The sequence below is a fragment of the Protopterus annectens genome, chromosome 12.part0, assembly GCF_019279795.1.
Source record: "Protopterus annectens isolate FY-2018-M chromosome 12.part0, PAN1.0, whole genome shotgun sequence".
Classification (NCBI taxonomy): Eukaryota; Metazoa; Chordata; order Ceratodontiformes; family Protopteridae; genus Protopterus; species Protopterus annectens.
In genome coordinates, this window is record NC_056746.1 from 830754281 (window position 1) to 830772120 (window position 17840).

The 17840-nt window shown below is 36.8% G+C and overlaps 1 protein-coding gene across 2 annotated transcripts in view; it reads left to right on the forward strand.

Annotated features, from left to right (window-relative positions):
• The first annotated feature begins 2043 nt into the window (after positions 1-2043).
• Positions 2044-17840, forward strand: part of LOC122816825 (tyrosine-protein phosphatase non-receptor type substrate 1-like) — a 524785-nt gene continuing 508988 nt past the window's right edge. The window contains exon 1 of one of the 2 annotated variants that reach the window (XM_044089871.1): positions 2044-2318. In XM_044089871.1, coding sequence (XP_043945806.1) covers positions 2102-2318 — 217 coding nt within the window. In that variant the 5' untranslated portion in view covers positions 2044-2101. The remainder of the gene's footprint in view (positions 2319-17840) is intronic. The other variant, XM_044089872.1, reaches the window with a different exon arrangement.

Sequence of the window (17840 nt, forward strand, 5' to 3'; positions counted from 1 at the left end):
GACTGTATTTGTGAGTCATTATGAGGTTTTCTAATAACACAAGTTCCTATATAAGCACCTTACTAGAATATGCTTGTTATACTAAGATGCTTACATAGGAATCGTGCCGTAAAAACATTTTTTTTCATAATTTCAGAAGACAATCAGTGTGCTTCATGTATTTCGTGTATAGTGAAACATCATACTGAAATTTTTGAGGAAATATGCATAAGTACTATATTTCAATGTTAAATGTAAGAGTTAAACTAAACTTAATATACTTTTTAAGAAGTGTGTAACTGCTTTTACGAGGTATTTTAATTGTATGATTGGATAATCAAGGGAGGGCGAAGCATATGCTTATATTTTTGCATCGCCCTTCCAAGTTCTCAGGTAGGATGCACTTTTCTGTCCAGATCAAGCAGCAGCAAAGAAGCACAGAACTTCTTCTTGGCTGCTATGGCTGTGTTTAATGTTATGTTTTGTATCAGCCAAGTCAGACAAAAGAGAGGGTATAAAATGAGTGCTTTTTTCCATTTAGTGTACACATTCCAAAGTGTTTTGTCAAAATGATACAGTAAACTCTCAGTTAACCAGCACCCATGGGAATTGGTAGATGCTGGATAACTAGTTTCTGGTTGCTTGAGAGTTACAATTAAAAATAGGCCTGACTAATACTGTACCCTATACTATTTATCTGGTTTGACTTGTTCTCAGGTTGGGGAGAGAGGGAATTTATTCCTATCTACCTTTTTAAATCTCTAAAACTCTAAAAAATGTAAGGTATATTTCTGCGGGGGGGGGGGGGGGCAGAAAGTGCAGCACATGAAAATTGTATTGTATTTCTTCAACTTTTTTTTTTGTGCCTGTTGCTTTAGAGTGCTGGTTGCTTGAGTTCCCGTTAACTGAGAGTTTACTGTACATACAACAGAAACTGGTTTCATGTTTTGTACCAATACTGCAGGAACCCCAGTCTAAAATAGAAGTATGATAAGAAATTACTGTGGTTAACCACTTAATCATATGATGTTATGATTATAGAACATGCCGAACACAGGTATTTGTATAAGATGAATGCTGATTCTCAAATTGAATAATTTAATAAAAACTAAGAAAATAAAGTGTAATATGTCTGCATTAAACATTTCAAATATGACAACTTTCAGACATACTGAGAATATCTGTTTTTTTCACTGATCATCACAGCTTAAAAACAATAGACAAAAGATTTACAGTTACAGGTCACAGGCACTAGGCACCATTTCCTGTTTCACAGCTGTCTCAATGGCCCAAGCATAATGATCTCACACAGAAAGATTAGCATTACGAGAAAGAACCAAGAAACTGCCTAATGTGAAAAATGAGGCAGTAGGAAGGCCTCTACACTTTCTGTGAACCCACCATGTGTATCTGAAGATGCACGTGTTTCTTATTTTCATGTCAAACTGTGGGGCCAGAGCGGGAAAAAATGGAAAATATGATTCTAATCCCAGCCCTCTTAGTTTAGGCTGGAAGAACAGAGAATGCATGTTTTGTTGACAGTGCTGTTTGTTGCCTGATGCTGAGGATACATAATTAGTATGAAAGACTGTTTGTAGTCTGATGCTGAAGATATATAATTATTATGAACTTAAACAACAGAGAATGAAAGGGGAGAGCTATGGAAGGAGGCCAGGGAGTTGGGGGAGGGTTACAGTTATAAGGTTTCAATGGTCGGTGAATGTTAAAATACATTTCCTGTTCTGCTGGCAGCAGCAGGTAGTGAGGATCTGGTACCTGGTTTACAGCTTACTGGAACATTTATATGTGTTTAGGAAACCAGAGCAAGCAGGAACCAGAATAAAAAGTGCAGCCAAGAAATACAACTACTGAAACTGTGTACTTATCAGCATTTATGTCTGCTTTTCCTGGCCCCACCTTTGGCTGCCATTTCACATGGTCAGATCTTTACTTTTACTGTATCAAACACACACACACACACACACACACACACACACACACACACACATACAAACACACACACACACACACACACACACACACACACACACACACACACACACACACACACACACACACACACACACACACACAAAAAAACCTCACTAACTTCTGTAGTCTGATGTTTTTACTCTGGTGGGTCAACCCCACAGCTTCCTCTCTCTCTCTCTCTATCTCTCTCTCTCTCGCCTTTTCATCTTTTTTGTTCCTGTCAGCTCTTCATTGTCTACAGTTCACTGCAATGGCTGTTTTGGAGTTTGCACAGCCTTTCACATTATTCTCTCCCATGAGAGGAACTACGTTGCTACATTTGCTATTTATTGTCATGTTGCAGCAAGGTAAGTTAATCTGATCAAAACTTTTGATTGCTGTAGATCATTTTGTAATTGTGTATGGTTTAAACAAATGCTTTACTGTGTTTGAGAAGAAAGAATTAAAAATAGCTGTAAAACTTTATATGAGGAGAAAAGGGTGAAGACTGCAGCTAATTAAATGCAAAGTAGAGTAATGTTTTTCAGTAGTTACAATGTTTGGAGACAAACATTATAATGTCATGATCCAACTTCAGTGCCACAGTGTCAGTTGAGAGGTGCATGTTAATGTCTGACTGTTATTTTAAGGTATCCAAAACCAGGAGAGTTAGCTTAAACAATCTTTTTCTACTCCCTTAAAACCAAGTGATACTCAAAACCCACTTTTCTCTGCTGCTGTAATGTTATACTAATGATCTATATTTGTTTATAAGCAGATAAGATTCATATGTCACGTATGCGTGAATGTTTTCAGGAATTGGTAGGTTGCAGGCAGTTCCTGGTATGGGGTACTTTGCTTAATTTCATAGTGCAAATAGAAGTGCATGAAGGATAAGGCTATCAAAATGAACTCAACAGGGCATAGCTGGTTTGCAGCTGAACTGAAATACCAGTCTCTTTACTAGCATTACAGCAAATAGTTTTTACTTATTTATGTTTTATCTGTTTTTTTTTCATTAAAGTTATTGTTAAATTTGAAAGAATTTCAGACAGTGCAGCTAGCTACAACAGTTACAATTTAACTTGGTTTTCATTTTCACACCGTGATCTACTAAATGTGATATATTTTGTTCACATACTGTCAGACTGCATTGGCCTGTATTCCTTCCTCCACCAAATCATCATATTTACACATCGTGTGGAATTCAGGCAGACAGTATGTTGCAGGAAAATGGCTGCAGCCTTATGTTCATTTCTTATCCAACCTTAAGCTAGTCACATATTTGTGGTGTCTTATTTGAAAGGCAGGCAAAAGGAACATATTATGTTAATCTGAACCCTGAAGCAGTGGAAGTGCCTTACCATTTACCAAGTGACGATTTTAAAAGTAACACAAGGGGTGGCTGTTGGTTGGAGCTGTTTACATTATGTGGCCCTGCTACCTCAAGATGGTGGTATTAAAACAGAACCGACAAACCCACCAACCTGCCAACCCTGCAGGACACTTGTAGAAAATCTGCCATTGTTAACCACTTCCATACACTTTCAAAGTGTGTAAACCCACCAGAAAATTGTGTAACCAACTATACCTAAAATATCACTTGACCATCCTTTCAAAATCCTTTTTGACATCTTCTGAAAATGTAACTATACCCTTATCCTTTTAGCATAGTTCAGTCATCGAAGACCCTAACTTTGGGTGATCAGTCAGATTAGCCATTTCTGTTCACATAAAACCTCTTATAAGATTAGCCATTTCTGTTGACATAACACAGTTTATACATGAAATCACAGAGTATATTTTGTTTATGTGGCCCTTATTTCAACCATTTTTCCCATCTGCAGAGGTTGTATCATTTTAAACCACAACAAGAGCATAGTATGCTGGCAAACCCTGATTGTGTCTTCACCCCATGCATTAGCTTAATTTGTGCACTCTTAGTGTAGCCTTGCAGAAGTCAATGCTCTCACAAGCAAATTAATAATATCAGACCTGGGTCACCTGCCTTTGATGCTGTAAATTAACATATATCACCATGAATTTCAAATGTCAAACATTATGAGGTACATCACTCATTTAGCTGTCAAAAGTGCTACAGAGTGAAAGCAATTTCATAAACAGCTCCATTAAATTTAGAAGTTTAAAAGCAATTAATTTATGTTGTTCTGTAATGCAGAAATATTCTAAATATGCACTCATTTGATTCCATTGTGTGTTGTACTCTTGACTTCACAACTGCTCATGTCACGAATTCTGAATACTTGTTGCACATTTTGGTGAAGAAAGGATAAGAGATTTGCACCTCAGACTACCACTTCCGGACCATTCTATCACCGAACTAAAAATTCTGTCTGCCTAAAAATATGTTTAAAATCCCACAGCCATCTGGAAAACAGTTGTGGTGCTAGACTTTTTTAAACCCCTCTTCAACATTTTATTTATTTTATTTTATTGGCATTTGGTTACTGGGATAGTCCACTGGGCCACGATAGCCCATTTTCAATGGAAATCAGAGGAGAAAAGCTCCAAGTACTAGACAGTCTTGAACAATTGAATACAATTGTATAGACAAGATAAGTTAGGGTTACAATTTACACATACTTGCAAACAGAAAAAAATATATATTTCTGTTCAAACAAATAGGAATGGTTACAGAAGGCAGTAGGTGTAGTTAAGAGACATTTGAGGAAGGATGTAAGACAGAATGAAATAGAAGCAGGAGTTGTAGTTGTGTGTACTTAGGATAAGAGAGAAGAAGAAAAAAGATGAGACGATACAGGTGTGAATGGTACTTAGTGTAAGGATATGATGAGAAGATACAGGTGTGAATGGTACTTAGTGTAAGGATATAGTTATGAGGAGGATGGAAATTAGGGGATGAGAAATAGGTTATGGAGGGTGTGGTAGACAGAGGAGAGGGAATTGGAGCATTTCCAAATTAATACAAATGAGAGATAGCTGTGTGGGGATGTTTTACAGAGTACATGGCTTTGGATAGTTCTAATATGTACTGGAAAAGAGTTCCAGTTTCTTGCTACTGAGTAAAAGTAGAGGAGTTGGCCAGCTGGAAAATGTAATTTGTGAATTTCTACGAGCTGTTGGCTTTCTGATCTGAGTGATATTTCTGGTATATACTTGGAAAAAACTTAGGCAATAGCAGGACAAATGGATTTCTATACCATCTTGTGAGCAGTGGCTAGTTTTATGTAGGTTAGGTGATGAGGTTCTTCAAGCCAGTTAAGAAAAGGTAGTGCAATACAGTGGTGGGTGGAATAAGGGATGTTGGCTGCAAATCTAGCAGTTTTGTTGTAACAAGTTTCGAGTTTAAATTTTAGTGTTGTGAGTAGATTGGTAAGTAATGGATCTCCACATGTAAGAGAGGGTAGCAGACAGGTAGTGTCAAAAGTCTTTTTAGAAGTAGAACTAAGAAAGTGCTTGTGTCTATAAAGAAAGTCCAGTTTTTGGTGTGTATTTTTATGTTGTGTTCAATGTATAAGTCAAATTTGAGATGTTTGTCTATTATAACCCCTAGTAGATTTGTGTAGGACATATTTCAATGGGTGTGCTTTTGTTAGAGAATATGTTGAAAAGGTCTTTGTTTACTGGGGAGTATTTTTCAGGGAAAACAGAAGAATTTTAGTTTTGTTGGAGTTGAGTCATAGGTTGCTTGTGGTAAAACCAAAAAAACAGTATCTTTATTAGCATTACAGCAAATAGTTTTTACTTATTTATGTTTTATCTGTTTTTTTTTTTTTCACTAAAGTCATTGTTAAATTTGAAAGAATTTCAGACAGTGCAGCTAGCTACAACAGTTACAATTTAACTTGGTTTTCATTTTCACACCGTGATCTACTAAATGTGATATATTTTGTTCACATACTGTCAGACTGCATTGGCCTGTAGTCCTTCCTCCACCAAATTATCATATTTACACATCATGTGGAATTCAGGCAGACAGTATGTTGCAGGAAAATGGCTGCAGCCTTATGTTCATTTCTTATCCACCCTTAAGCTAGTCACACATTTGAGGTGTCTTATTTGAAAGGCAGGCAAAAGGAACATATTATGTTAATCTGAACCCTGAAGCAGTGGAAGTGCCTTTCCATTTGCCAAGTGATGGTTTTAAAAGTAACACAAGGGGTGACTGTTGGTTGGAGCTGTTTACATTATGTGGCCCTGCTACCTCAAGATGGTGGTATTAAAACAGAACTGACAAACCCACCAACCTGCCAACCCTGCAGGACACTTGTAGAAAATTTGCCATTGTTAATCACTTCCATACACTTTCAAAGTGTGTAAACCCACCAGAAAATTGTGTAACCAACTATACCTAAAATATCACTTGACCATCCTTAAAAAATCCTTTTTGACATCTTCTGAAAATGTAACTATACCCTTATCCTTTTAGCATAGTTCAAGTCATCGAAGACCCTAACTTTGGGTGATCAGTCAGATTAGCCATTTCTGTTCACATAACACCTCTTATAAGATTAGCCATTTCTGTTGACATAACACCGTTTATACATGAAATCACAGAGTATATTTTGTTTATGTTGCCCTTATTTCAACCATTTTTCCCATCTGCAGAGGTTGTATCATTTTAAACCACAACAAGAGCATAGAATGCTGGCAAACCCTGATTGTGTCTACACCCCATGCATTAGCTTAATTTGTGCACTCTTAGTGTAGCCTTGCAGAAGTCAATGCTCTCACAAGCAAATTAATAATAACAGACCTGGGTCACCTGCCTTTGATGCTCTAAATTAACATATATCACCATGAATTTCAAATGTCAAACATTATGAGGTACATCACTCATTTAGCTGTCAAAAGTGCTACAGAGTGAAAGCAATTTCATACACAGCTCCATTAAATTTAGAAGTTTAAAAGCAATTAATTTATGCTGTTCTGTAATGCAGAAATATTCTAAATATGCACTCATTTGATTCCATTGTGTGTTGTACTCTTGACTTCACAAATGCTCATGTCACTAATTCTGAATACTTGTTGCACATTTTAGTGAAGAAAGGATAAGAGATTTGCACCTCAGACTACCACTTCTGGACCATTCTATCACTGAACTAAAAATTCTGTCTGCCTAAAAATATGGGTAAAATCCCACAGACATCAGGTAAACAGTTGTGGTGCTAGGCTTTTTTAAACCCCTCTTCAACATTTTATTTATTTTATTTTATTGGCATTTGGTTACTGGGATAGCCACTGGGCCGCGATAGCCCATTTTCAATGGAAATCCGGGGAGAAAAGCTTCAAGTACTAGACAGACTTGAACAATTGAATACAATTGTACAGGCAAGATAAGTTAGGGTTACAATTTACACATACTTGCAAAGAGAATAAAATATATACATCTGTTCAAACCAATAGGAATGGTTACAGAAGGCAGTAGGAGTAGTTAAGAGACATTTGAGGAAGGATGTAAGACAGAATGAAATAGAACCAGGAGTTGTAGTTGTGTGTGCTTAGGATAAGAGAGAAGAAGAAAAAAGATGAGACGATACTGGTGTGAATGGTACTTAGTGTAAGGATATGATGAGAAGATACAGGTGTGAATGGTACTTAGTGTAAGGATATATTTATGAAGAGGATGGAAATTAGGGGATGAGAAAGAGGTTATGGAGGGCGTGGTAGATAGAGGAGAGGGAATTGGAGCATTTGCAAATTAATACAGATGAGAGACAGTTTTGAAGGGATGTTTTAAAGAGTACATGGCTTTGGATAGTTCTAATATGTACTGGAAAAGAGTTCCAGTTTCTTGCTAATGAGCAAAAGTAGAGGATTTGGCCAGCTGGAAGATGTAGTTTGTGAATTTCTACGAGCTGTTGGCTTTCTGATCTGAGTGATATTTTTGGTATATACTTGGAAAAAACTTAGGCAATAGCAGGGCAAATGGATTTATATACCATCTTGTGAGCAGTGGCTAGTTTTATGTAGGTTAGGTGATGAGGTTCTTCAAGCCAGTTAAGAAAAGGTAGTGCAATACAGTGATGAGTGGAGTAAGGGATGTTGGCTGCAAATCTAGCAGTTTTGTTGTAACAAGTTTGAGTTTAGATTTTAGTGTTGTGAGTAGATTGGTAAGTAGTGGATCTCCATGTGTAAGAGAGGGTAGCAGGCAGGTAGTGGCAAGAGTCTTTTTAGAAGTAGAACTAAGAAAGTGCTTGTGTCTATAAAGAAAGCCCAGTTTTTGGTGTGTATTTTTTATGTTGTGTTCAATGTATAAGTCAAATTTGAAATGTCTGTCTATTATAACCCCTAGTAGATTTGTGTAGGACATATTTCAATGGGTGTGCTTTTGTTAGAGAATATGTTGAAAAGGTCTTTGTTTACTGGGGAGTATTTTTCAGGGGAAACACAAGAATTTTAGCTTTGTTGGAGTTGAGTCATAGGCTGCTTGTGGTAAAACCAAAAAAACCAAAAAAACAGTCTCTTTATTAGCATTACAGCAAATAGTTTTTACTTATTTATGTTTTATCTGTTTTTTTTTCATTAAAGTCATTGTTAAATTTGAAAGAATTTCAGTCAGTGCAGCTAGCTACAACAGTTACAATTTAACTTGGTTTTCATTTTCACACCGTGATCTACTAAATGAGATATATTTTGTTCACATACTGTCAGACTGCATTGGCCTGTAGTCCTTCCTCCACCAAATTATCATATTTACACATCATGTGGAATTCAGGCAGACAGTATGTTGCAGGAAAATGGCTGCAGCCTTATGTTCATTTCTTATCCACCCTTAAGCTAGTCACACATTTGAGGTGTCTTATTTGAAAGGCAGGCAAAAGGAACATATTATGTTAATCTGAACCCTGAAGCAGTGGAAGTGCCTTTCCATTTGCCAAGTGACGATTTTAAAAGTAACACAATGGGTGGCTGTTGGTTGGAGCTGTTTACATTATGTTGCCCTGCTACCTCAAGATGGTGGTATTAACACAAAACCGACAAACCCACCAACCTGCCAACCCTGCAGGACACTTGTAGAAAATCTGCCATTGTTAACCACTTCCATACATTTTCAAAGTGTGTAAACCCATCAGAAAATTGTGTAACCAACTATACCTAAAATGTCACTTCACCATCCTTTCCAAATCCTTTTTGACATCTTCTGAAAATGTAACTATACCCTTATCCTTTTAGCATAGTTCAGTCATCGAAGACCCTAACTTTGGGTGATCAGTCAGATTAGCCATTTATGTTCCCATAACACCTCTTATAAGATTAACCATTTCTGTTGACATAACACAGTTTATACATGAAATCACAGAGTATATTTTGTTTATGTGGCCCTTATTTCAACCATATTTCCCATCTGCAGAGGTTGTATCATTTTAAACCACAACAAGAGCATAGAATGCTGGCAAACCCTGATTGTGTCTTCACCCCATGCATTAGCTTAATTTGTGCACTCTTAGTGTAGCCTTGCAGAAGTCAATGCTCTCACAAGCAAATTAATAATAACAGACCTGGGTCACCTGCCTTTGATGCTCTAAATTAACATATATCACCATGAATTTCAAATGTCAAACATTATGAGGTACATCACTCATTTAGCTGTCAAAAGTGCTACAGAGTGAAAGCAATTTCATACACAGCTCCATTAAATTTAGAAGTTTAAAAGCAATTAATTTATGCTGTTCTGTAATTCAGAAATACTCTAAATATGCACTCATTTGATTCCATTGTGTGTTGTACTCTTGACTTCACAACTGCTCAAGTCACTAATTCTGAATACTTGTTGCACATTTTAGTGAAGAAAGGATAAGAGATTTGCACCTCAGACTACCACTTCTGGACCATTCTATCACTGAATTAAAAATTCTGTCTGCCTAAAAATATGGGTAAAATCCCGCAGCCATCTGGAAAACAGTTGTGGTGCTAGGCTTTTTTAAACCCCTCTTTGACATTTTATTTATTTTATTTTATTGCCATTTGGTTACTGGGATAGTCCACTGGGCCACGATAGCCCATTTTCAATGGAAATCCGAGGAGAAAAGCTCCAAGTACTAGACAGTCTTGAACAACTGAATACAATTGTACATGCAAGATAAGTTAGGGTTACAATTTAGACATACTTGCAAAGAGAATAAAATATATACATCTGTTCAAACAAATAGGAATGGTTACAGAAGGCAGTAGGTGTAGTTAAGAGACATTTGAGGAAGGATGTAAGACAGAATGAAATAGAAGCAGGAGTTGTAGTTGTGTGTACTTAGGATAAGAGAGAAGAAGAAAAAAGATGAGACGATACAGGTGTGAATGGTACTTAGTGTAAGGATATGATGAGAAGATACAGGTGTGAATGGTACTTAGTGTAAGGATATAGTTATGAGGAGGATGGAAATTAGGGGATGAGAAAGAGGTTATGGAGGGTGTAGTAGATAGAGGAGAGGGAATTGGAGCATTTGGAAATTAATACAGATGAGAGATAGCTGTGTGGGGATGTTTTAAAGAGTACATGGCTTTGGATAGTTCTAATATGTACTGGAAAAGAGTTCCAGTTTCTTGTTACTGAGTAAGGGCAGAGGAGTTGGCCAGCTGGAAGATGTAGTTTGTGAATTTCTACGAGCTGTTGGCTTTCTGATCTGAGTGATATTTTTGGTATATACTTGGAAAAAATATTAGGCAATAGCAGGACAAATGGATTTATATACCATCTTGTGAGCAGTGGCTAGTTTTATGTAGGTTAGGTGATGAGGTTCTTCAAGCCAGTTAAGAAAATGTAGTGCAATGCAGTGGTGAGTGGAATAAGGGATGTTGGCTGCAAATCTAGCAGTTTTGTTGTAACAAGTTTCGAGTTTAGATTTTAGTGTTGTGAGTAGATTGGTAAGTAGTGGATCTCCACATGTAAGAGAGGGTAGCAGAAAGGTAGTGGCAAAAGTCTTTTTAGAAGTAGAACTAAGAAAGTGCTTGTGTCTATAAAGAAAGTCCAGTTTTTGGTGTGTATTTTTATGTTGTGTTCAATGTATAATTCAAATTTGAGATGTTTGTCTATTATAACCCCTAGTAGATTTGTGTAGGACATATTTCAATGGGTGTGCTTTTGTTAGAGAATATGTTGAAAAGGTCTTTGTTTACTGGGGACTATTTTTCAGAGGAAACACAAGAATTTTAGTTTTGTTGGAGTTGAGTCATAGGTTGCTTGTGGTAAAACCAAAAAAACAGTATCTTTATTAGCATTACAGCAAATAGTTTTTACTTATTTATGTTTTATCTGTTTTTTTTTCATTGAAGTCATTGTTAAATTTGAAAGAATTTCAGACAGTGCAGCTACAAAACAGTTACAATTTAACTTGGTTTTCATTTTCACACCGTGATCTACTAAATGTGATATATTTTGTTCACATACTGTCAGACTGTATTGGCCTGTAGTCCTTCCTCCACCAAATTATCATATTTACACATCATGTGGAATTCAGGCAGACAGTATGTTGCAGGAAAATGGCTGTAGCCTTATGTTCATTTCTTATCCACCCTTAAGCTAGTCACACATTTGAGGTGTCTTATTTGAAAGGCAGGCAAAAGGAACATATTATGTTCATCTGAACCCTGAAGCAGTGGAAGTGCCTTTCCATTTGCCAAGTGACGATTTTAAAACTAACACAAGGGGTGGCTGTTGGTTGGAGCTGTTTACATTATGTTGCCCTGCTACCTCAAGATGGTGGTATTAACACAAAACCGACAAACCCACCAACCTGCCAACCCTGCAGGACACTTGTAGAAAATCTGCCATTGTTAACCATTTCCATACATTTTCAAAGTGTGTAAACCCATCAAAAAATTGTGTAACCAACTATAGCTAAAATGTCACTTCACCATCCTTTCCAAATGCTTTTTGACATCTTCTGAAAATGTAACTATACCCTTATACTTTTAGCACAGTTCAGCCATCGAAGACCCTAACTTTGAGCGATCAGTCAGATTAGCCATTTCTGTTCACATAACACCTCTTATAAGATTAGCCATTTCTGTTGACATAACACAGTTTATACATGAAATCACAGAGTATATTTTGTTTATGTGGCCCTTATTTCAACCATATTTCTCATCTGCAGAGGTTGTATCATTTTAAACCACAACAAGAGCATAGAATGCTGGCAAACCCTGATTGTGTCTTCACCCCATGCATTAGCTTAATTTGTGCACTCTTAGTGTAGCCTTGCAGAAGTCAATGCTCTCACAAGCAAATTAATAATATCAGACCTGGGTCACCTGCCTTTGATGCTCTAAATTAACATATATCACCATGAATTTCAAATGTCAAACATTATGAGGTACATCACTCATTTAGCTGTCAAAAGTGCTACAGAGTGAAAGCAATTTCATACACAGCTCCATTAAATTTAGAAGTTTATAAGCAATTAATTTATGCTGTTCGGTAATGCAGAAATACTCTAAATATGCACTCATTTGATTCCATTGTGTGTTGTACTCTTGACTTCACAACTGCTCAAGTCACTAATTCTGAATACTTGTTGCACATTTTAGTGAAGAAAGGATAAGAGATTTGCACCTCAGACTACCACTTCTGGTCCATTCTATCACTGAATTAAAAATTCTGTCTGCCTAAAAATATGGGTAAAATCCCACAGCCATCTGGAAAACAGTTGTGGTGCTAGGCTTTTTTAAACCCCTCTTCGACATTTTATTTTATTTTATTGCCATTTGGTTACTGGGATAGTCCACTGGGCCACGATAGCCCATTTTCAAAGGAAATCCCAGGAGAAAAGCTCACAGTACTAGACAGTCTTGAACAACTGAATACAATTGTACATGCAAGATAAGTTAGGGTTACAATTTAGACATACTTGCAAAGAGAATAAAATATATACATCTGTTCAAACAAATAGGAATGGTTACAGAAGGCAGTAGGTGTAGTTAATAGACATTTGAGGAAGGATGTAAGACAGAATGAAATAGAAGCAGGAGTTGTAGTTGTGTGTACTTAGGATAAGAGAGAAGAAGAAAAAAGATGAGACGATACAGGTGTGAATGGTACTTAGTGTAAGGATATGATGAGAAGATACAGGTGTGATACAGGTACTTAGTGTAAGGATATAGTTATGAGGATGGAAATTAGGGGATGAGAAAGAGGTTATGGAGGGTGTGGTAGATAGAGGAGAGGGAATTGGAGCATTTGGAAATTAATACAGATGAGAGATAGCTGTGTGGGGATATTTTAAAGATTACATGGCTTTGGATAGTTCTAATATGTACTGGAAAAGAGTTCCAGTTTCTTGCTACTGAGTAAGAGCAGAGGAGTTGGCCAGCTGGAAGATGTAGTTTGTGAATTTCTACGAGCTGTTGGCTTTCTGATCTGAGTGATATTTTTGGTATATACTTAGAAAAAACTTAGGCAATAGCAGGACAAATGGATTTATATAACATCTTGTGAGCAGTGGCTAGTTTTATGCAGGTTAGGTGATGAGGTTCTTCAAGCCAGTTAAGAAAATGTAGTGCAATACAGTGGTGGGTGTAATAAGGGATGTTGGCTGCAAATCTAGCAGTTTTGTTGTAACAAGTTTCGAGTTTAGATTTTAGTGTTGTGAGTAGATTGGTAAGCAATGGATCTCCTCGTGTAAGAGAGGGTAGCAGACAGGTAGTGGCAAAAGTCTTTTTAGAAGAAGAACTATGAAAGTGCTTGTTTGTATAAAGAAAGTCCAGTTTTTGGTGTGTATTTTTTATGTTGTGTTCAATGTATAAATCAAATTTGAGATGTTTGTCTATTATAACCCCTGGTAGTTTTGTATAGGACATATTTCAATGGTTGTGCTTTTGTTAGAGAATATGTTGAAAAGGTCTTTGTTTACTGGGGAGTATTTTTCAGGGGAAGCACAAGACGTTTAGGTTTATTGGAGTTGAGTCATAGGTTGCTTGTGGTAAAACCAAAAAAAAACAAAAAACAGTCTCTTTATTAGCATTACAACAAATATTTTTTACTTATTTATGTTTTATCTGTTTTTTTTTTCATTAAAGTCATTGTTAAATTTGAAAGAATTTCAGACAGTGCAGCTAGCTGCAACAGTTACAATTTAACTTGGTTTTCATTTTCACACCGTAATCTACTAAATGTGATATATTTTGTTCACATACTGTCAGACTGCATTGGCCTGTAGTCCTTCCTCCACCAAATCATCATATTTACACATTATGTGGAATTCAGGCAGACAGTAAGTTGCAGGAAAATGGCTGCAGCCTTATGTTCATTTCTTATTCACCCTTAAGCTAGTCACACATTTGAGGTGTCTTATTTGAAAGGCAGGCAAAAGGAACATATTATGTTAATCTGAACCCTGAAGCAGTGGAAGTGCCTTACCATTTACCAAGTGACGATTTTAAAAGTAACACAAGGGCATGGCTGTTGGTTGGAGCTGTTTACATTATGTGGCCCTGCTACCTCAAGATGGTGGTATTAAAACAGAACCGACAAACCCATCAACCTGTCAACCCTGCAGGACACTTGTAGAAAATCTGCCATTGTTAACCACTTCCATACACTTTCAAAGTGTGTAAACCCACCAGAAAATTGTGTAACCAACTATACCTAAAATGTCACTTGACCATCCTTTCAAAATGCTTTTTGACATCTTCTGAAAATGTAACTATACCCTTATCCTTTTAGCATAGTTCAGTCATCGAAGACCCTAACTTTGGGTGATCAGTCAGATTAGCCATTTCTGTTCACATAACACCTCTTATAAGATTAGCCATTTCTGTTGACATAACACAGATTATACATGAAATCACAGAGTATATTTTGTTTATGTGGCCCTTATTTCAACCATTTTTCCCATCTGCAGAGGTTGTATCATTTTAAACCACAACAAGAGCATAGTATGCTGGCAAACCCTGATTGTGTCTACACCCCATGCATTAGCTTAATTTGTGCACTCTTAATGTAGTCTTGCAGAAGTCAATGCTCTCACAAGCAAATTAATAATACTAGACCTGGGTCACCTGACTTTGATGCTGTAAATTAACATATATCACCATGAATTTCAAATGTCAAACATTATGAGGTACATCACTCATTTAGCTGTCAAAAGTGCTACAGAGTGAAAGCAATTTCATACACAGCTCCATTAAATTTAGAAGTTTAAAAGCAATTAATTTATGCTATTATGTAATAAAGAAATATTCTAAATATGCACTCATTTGATTCCATTGTGTGTGGTACTCTTGACTTCACAACTGCTCATGTCACTAATTCTGAATACTTGTTGCACATTTTGGTGAAGAAAGGATAAAAGATTTGCACCTCAGACTACCACTTCTGGACCATTCTATCACTGAACTAACAATTCTGTCTGCCTAAAAATATGGGTAAAATCCCACAGCCATCTGGAAAACAGTTGTGGTGCTAGGCTTTTTTAAACCCCTCTTTGACATTTTATTTATTTTATTTTATTGGCATTTGGTTACTGGGATAGTCCACTGAATAGCCCATTTTCAATGGAAATCCGATGAGAAAAGCGCCAAGTTCTAGACAGTCTTGAACAATTGAATACAATTTTACAGTCAAGATTAGTTAGGGTTACAATTTACACATACTTGCAAAGAGAATAAAATATATACATCTATTCAAACAAATAGGAATGGTTACAGAAGGCAGTAGGAGTAGTTAAGAGACATTTGAGGAAGGATGTAAGACAGAATGAAATAGAAGCAGGAGTTGTAGTTGTGTGTACTTAGGATAAGAGAGAAGAAGAAAAAAGATGAGACGATACAGGTGTGAATGGTACTTAGTGTAAGGATATGATGAGAAGATACAGGTGTGAATGGTACTTAGTGTAAGGATATGATGAGAAGATACAGGTGTGAATGGTACTTAGTGTAAGGATATAGTTATGAAGAGGATGGAAATTAGGGGATGAGAAAGAGGTTATGGAGGGTGTGGTAGATAGAGGAGAGGGAATTGGAGCATTTCCAAATTAATACCTTTGAGAGATAGCTGTGTGGGGATGTTTTAAAGAGTACATGGCTTTGGATAGTTCTAATATGTACTGGAAAAGAGTTCCAGTTTCTTGCTACTGAGTAAGAGTAGAGGAGTTGGCCAGCTTGAAGATGTAGTTTGTGAATTTCTATGAGCTGTTGGCTTCCTGATCTGAGTGATATTTTTGGTATATACTTGGAAAAAACTTAGGCAATAGCAGGACAAATGGATTTATATACCATCTTGTGAGCAGTGGCTAGTTTTATGTAGGTTAGGTGATGAGGTTCTTCAAGCCAGTTAAGAAAATGTAGTGCAATACAGTGGTGAGTGGAATAAGGGATGTTGGCTGGAGCTGTTTTGTTGTAACAAGTTTCGAGTTTAGATTTTAGTGTTGTGAGTAGATTGGTAAGTAGTGGATCTCCACATGTAAGAGTCTTTTTAGAAGTAGATCTATGAAAGTGCTTGTGTCTATAAAGAAAGCCCAGTTTTTGGTGTGTATTTTTTATGTTGCGTTCAATGTATAAGTCAAATTTGAGATGTTTGTCTATTATAACCCCTAGTAGATTTGTGTAGGACATATTTCAATGGGTGTGCTTTTGTTAGAGAATATGTTGAAAAGGTCTTTGTTTACTGGGGAGTATTTTTCAGGGGAAGCATAAGAATTTTAGTTTTGTTGGAGTTGAGTCATAGGCTGCTTGTGGTAAGCCAATTCTCTGTAGTGGAGAATGGTAGTTGGGTGATGTGTTGGAGATTGGGGTTGGTTTCTGCCGAGCAAATATTGGTAGAATCATCTGCATATTGAATAAGTGAGCCATGGTTGAGTAACAGGTATAAGTTATTGATGAGTATGTTAAAAACAGGGGCCCTTCTACTGAACCTTGGGGGACACCAGTGGGGTTGGGTAGGTAAGAAGAGAGGGAGGAGTTCCATTTGATTGCTTTTTATCTGTTGGTAAGATAGCTAATGAATCAATTGAGAGAAGTGGAAGAGAGGCCTGTCTGAGAAAGTTTATTAAGAAGAAAAGGATGTGAAATAGTATCAAAAGCTTTTGAAAGGTCAAGAAATATGGAGGAGACATATCTGCCAGAGTCCCTGTTTTACTTATTGTATCCATGAAGGAGATAAGGCAGTCATGGTACTGTGCCTTGGTCTAAAACCATGTTGTATGGGTGAGATAATCTGATTGTTAGAATGATAGTCAAGGATTTGAGTTTGGCTGCACTTTTCTAAAATCTAGAATCTTAGAGATAAGGGGAAGAATAGCAATTGGACAGTAGTTAGAAAGATCATTTGGGGTGCCTCCTTTGTGGAGTGGTAGAATAAAAAACGTTTTCCAAGTTTGTGGGACAAGAGATTCAAGGATAGATCTGTTTATTAGTATATTGACTAGGATTTGCAATTCCATCTGCAACAAGTTTGAGGTATACTGAGGGAAGTTCATCTGCTGCATTACTACCTTTTTTGAGTTTGAGTAGTAGCCTTTCAATAGTGGCAGTGGGAAGTGAGAATGAGGAATTAGGTGTAGAGATTGAGTTATTAGGGTCTAGGGGGTGTTGAGAGATAGAACTAGGAGATGATTTGTGCAGTGGATGTGGGTTGGAGGGAACTTGTGTAAAATTTGTAGTAATATTGGATATAGTATCAATAAAGTGGGTATTGAAAAGATTGGCTATATCTTGTTAACTTGTATCAGGAAATGGAGTGGGTGTTGCTTTAGTGCCAAGATTTAGGAGAGATGACATAGCTGACCAGAATTGTTTGCGTTTGTTCGTGTTATTTGATTTAAATTTTGTATAGTATTCTTTTTTGTCTGCTTAGAATATCAAAATATTGTAATGAGACATAATTCCATTCAGTTCTACATCCATACAGGTATGTCATATCTGACTCTAAAAGTGATTCCAGAACAGCCATCACCATTCATGGGGTTTTTGACAAA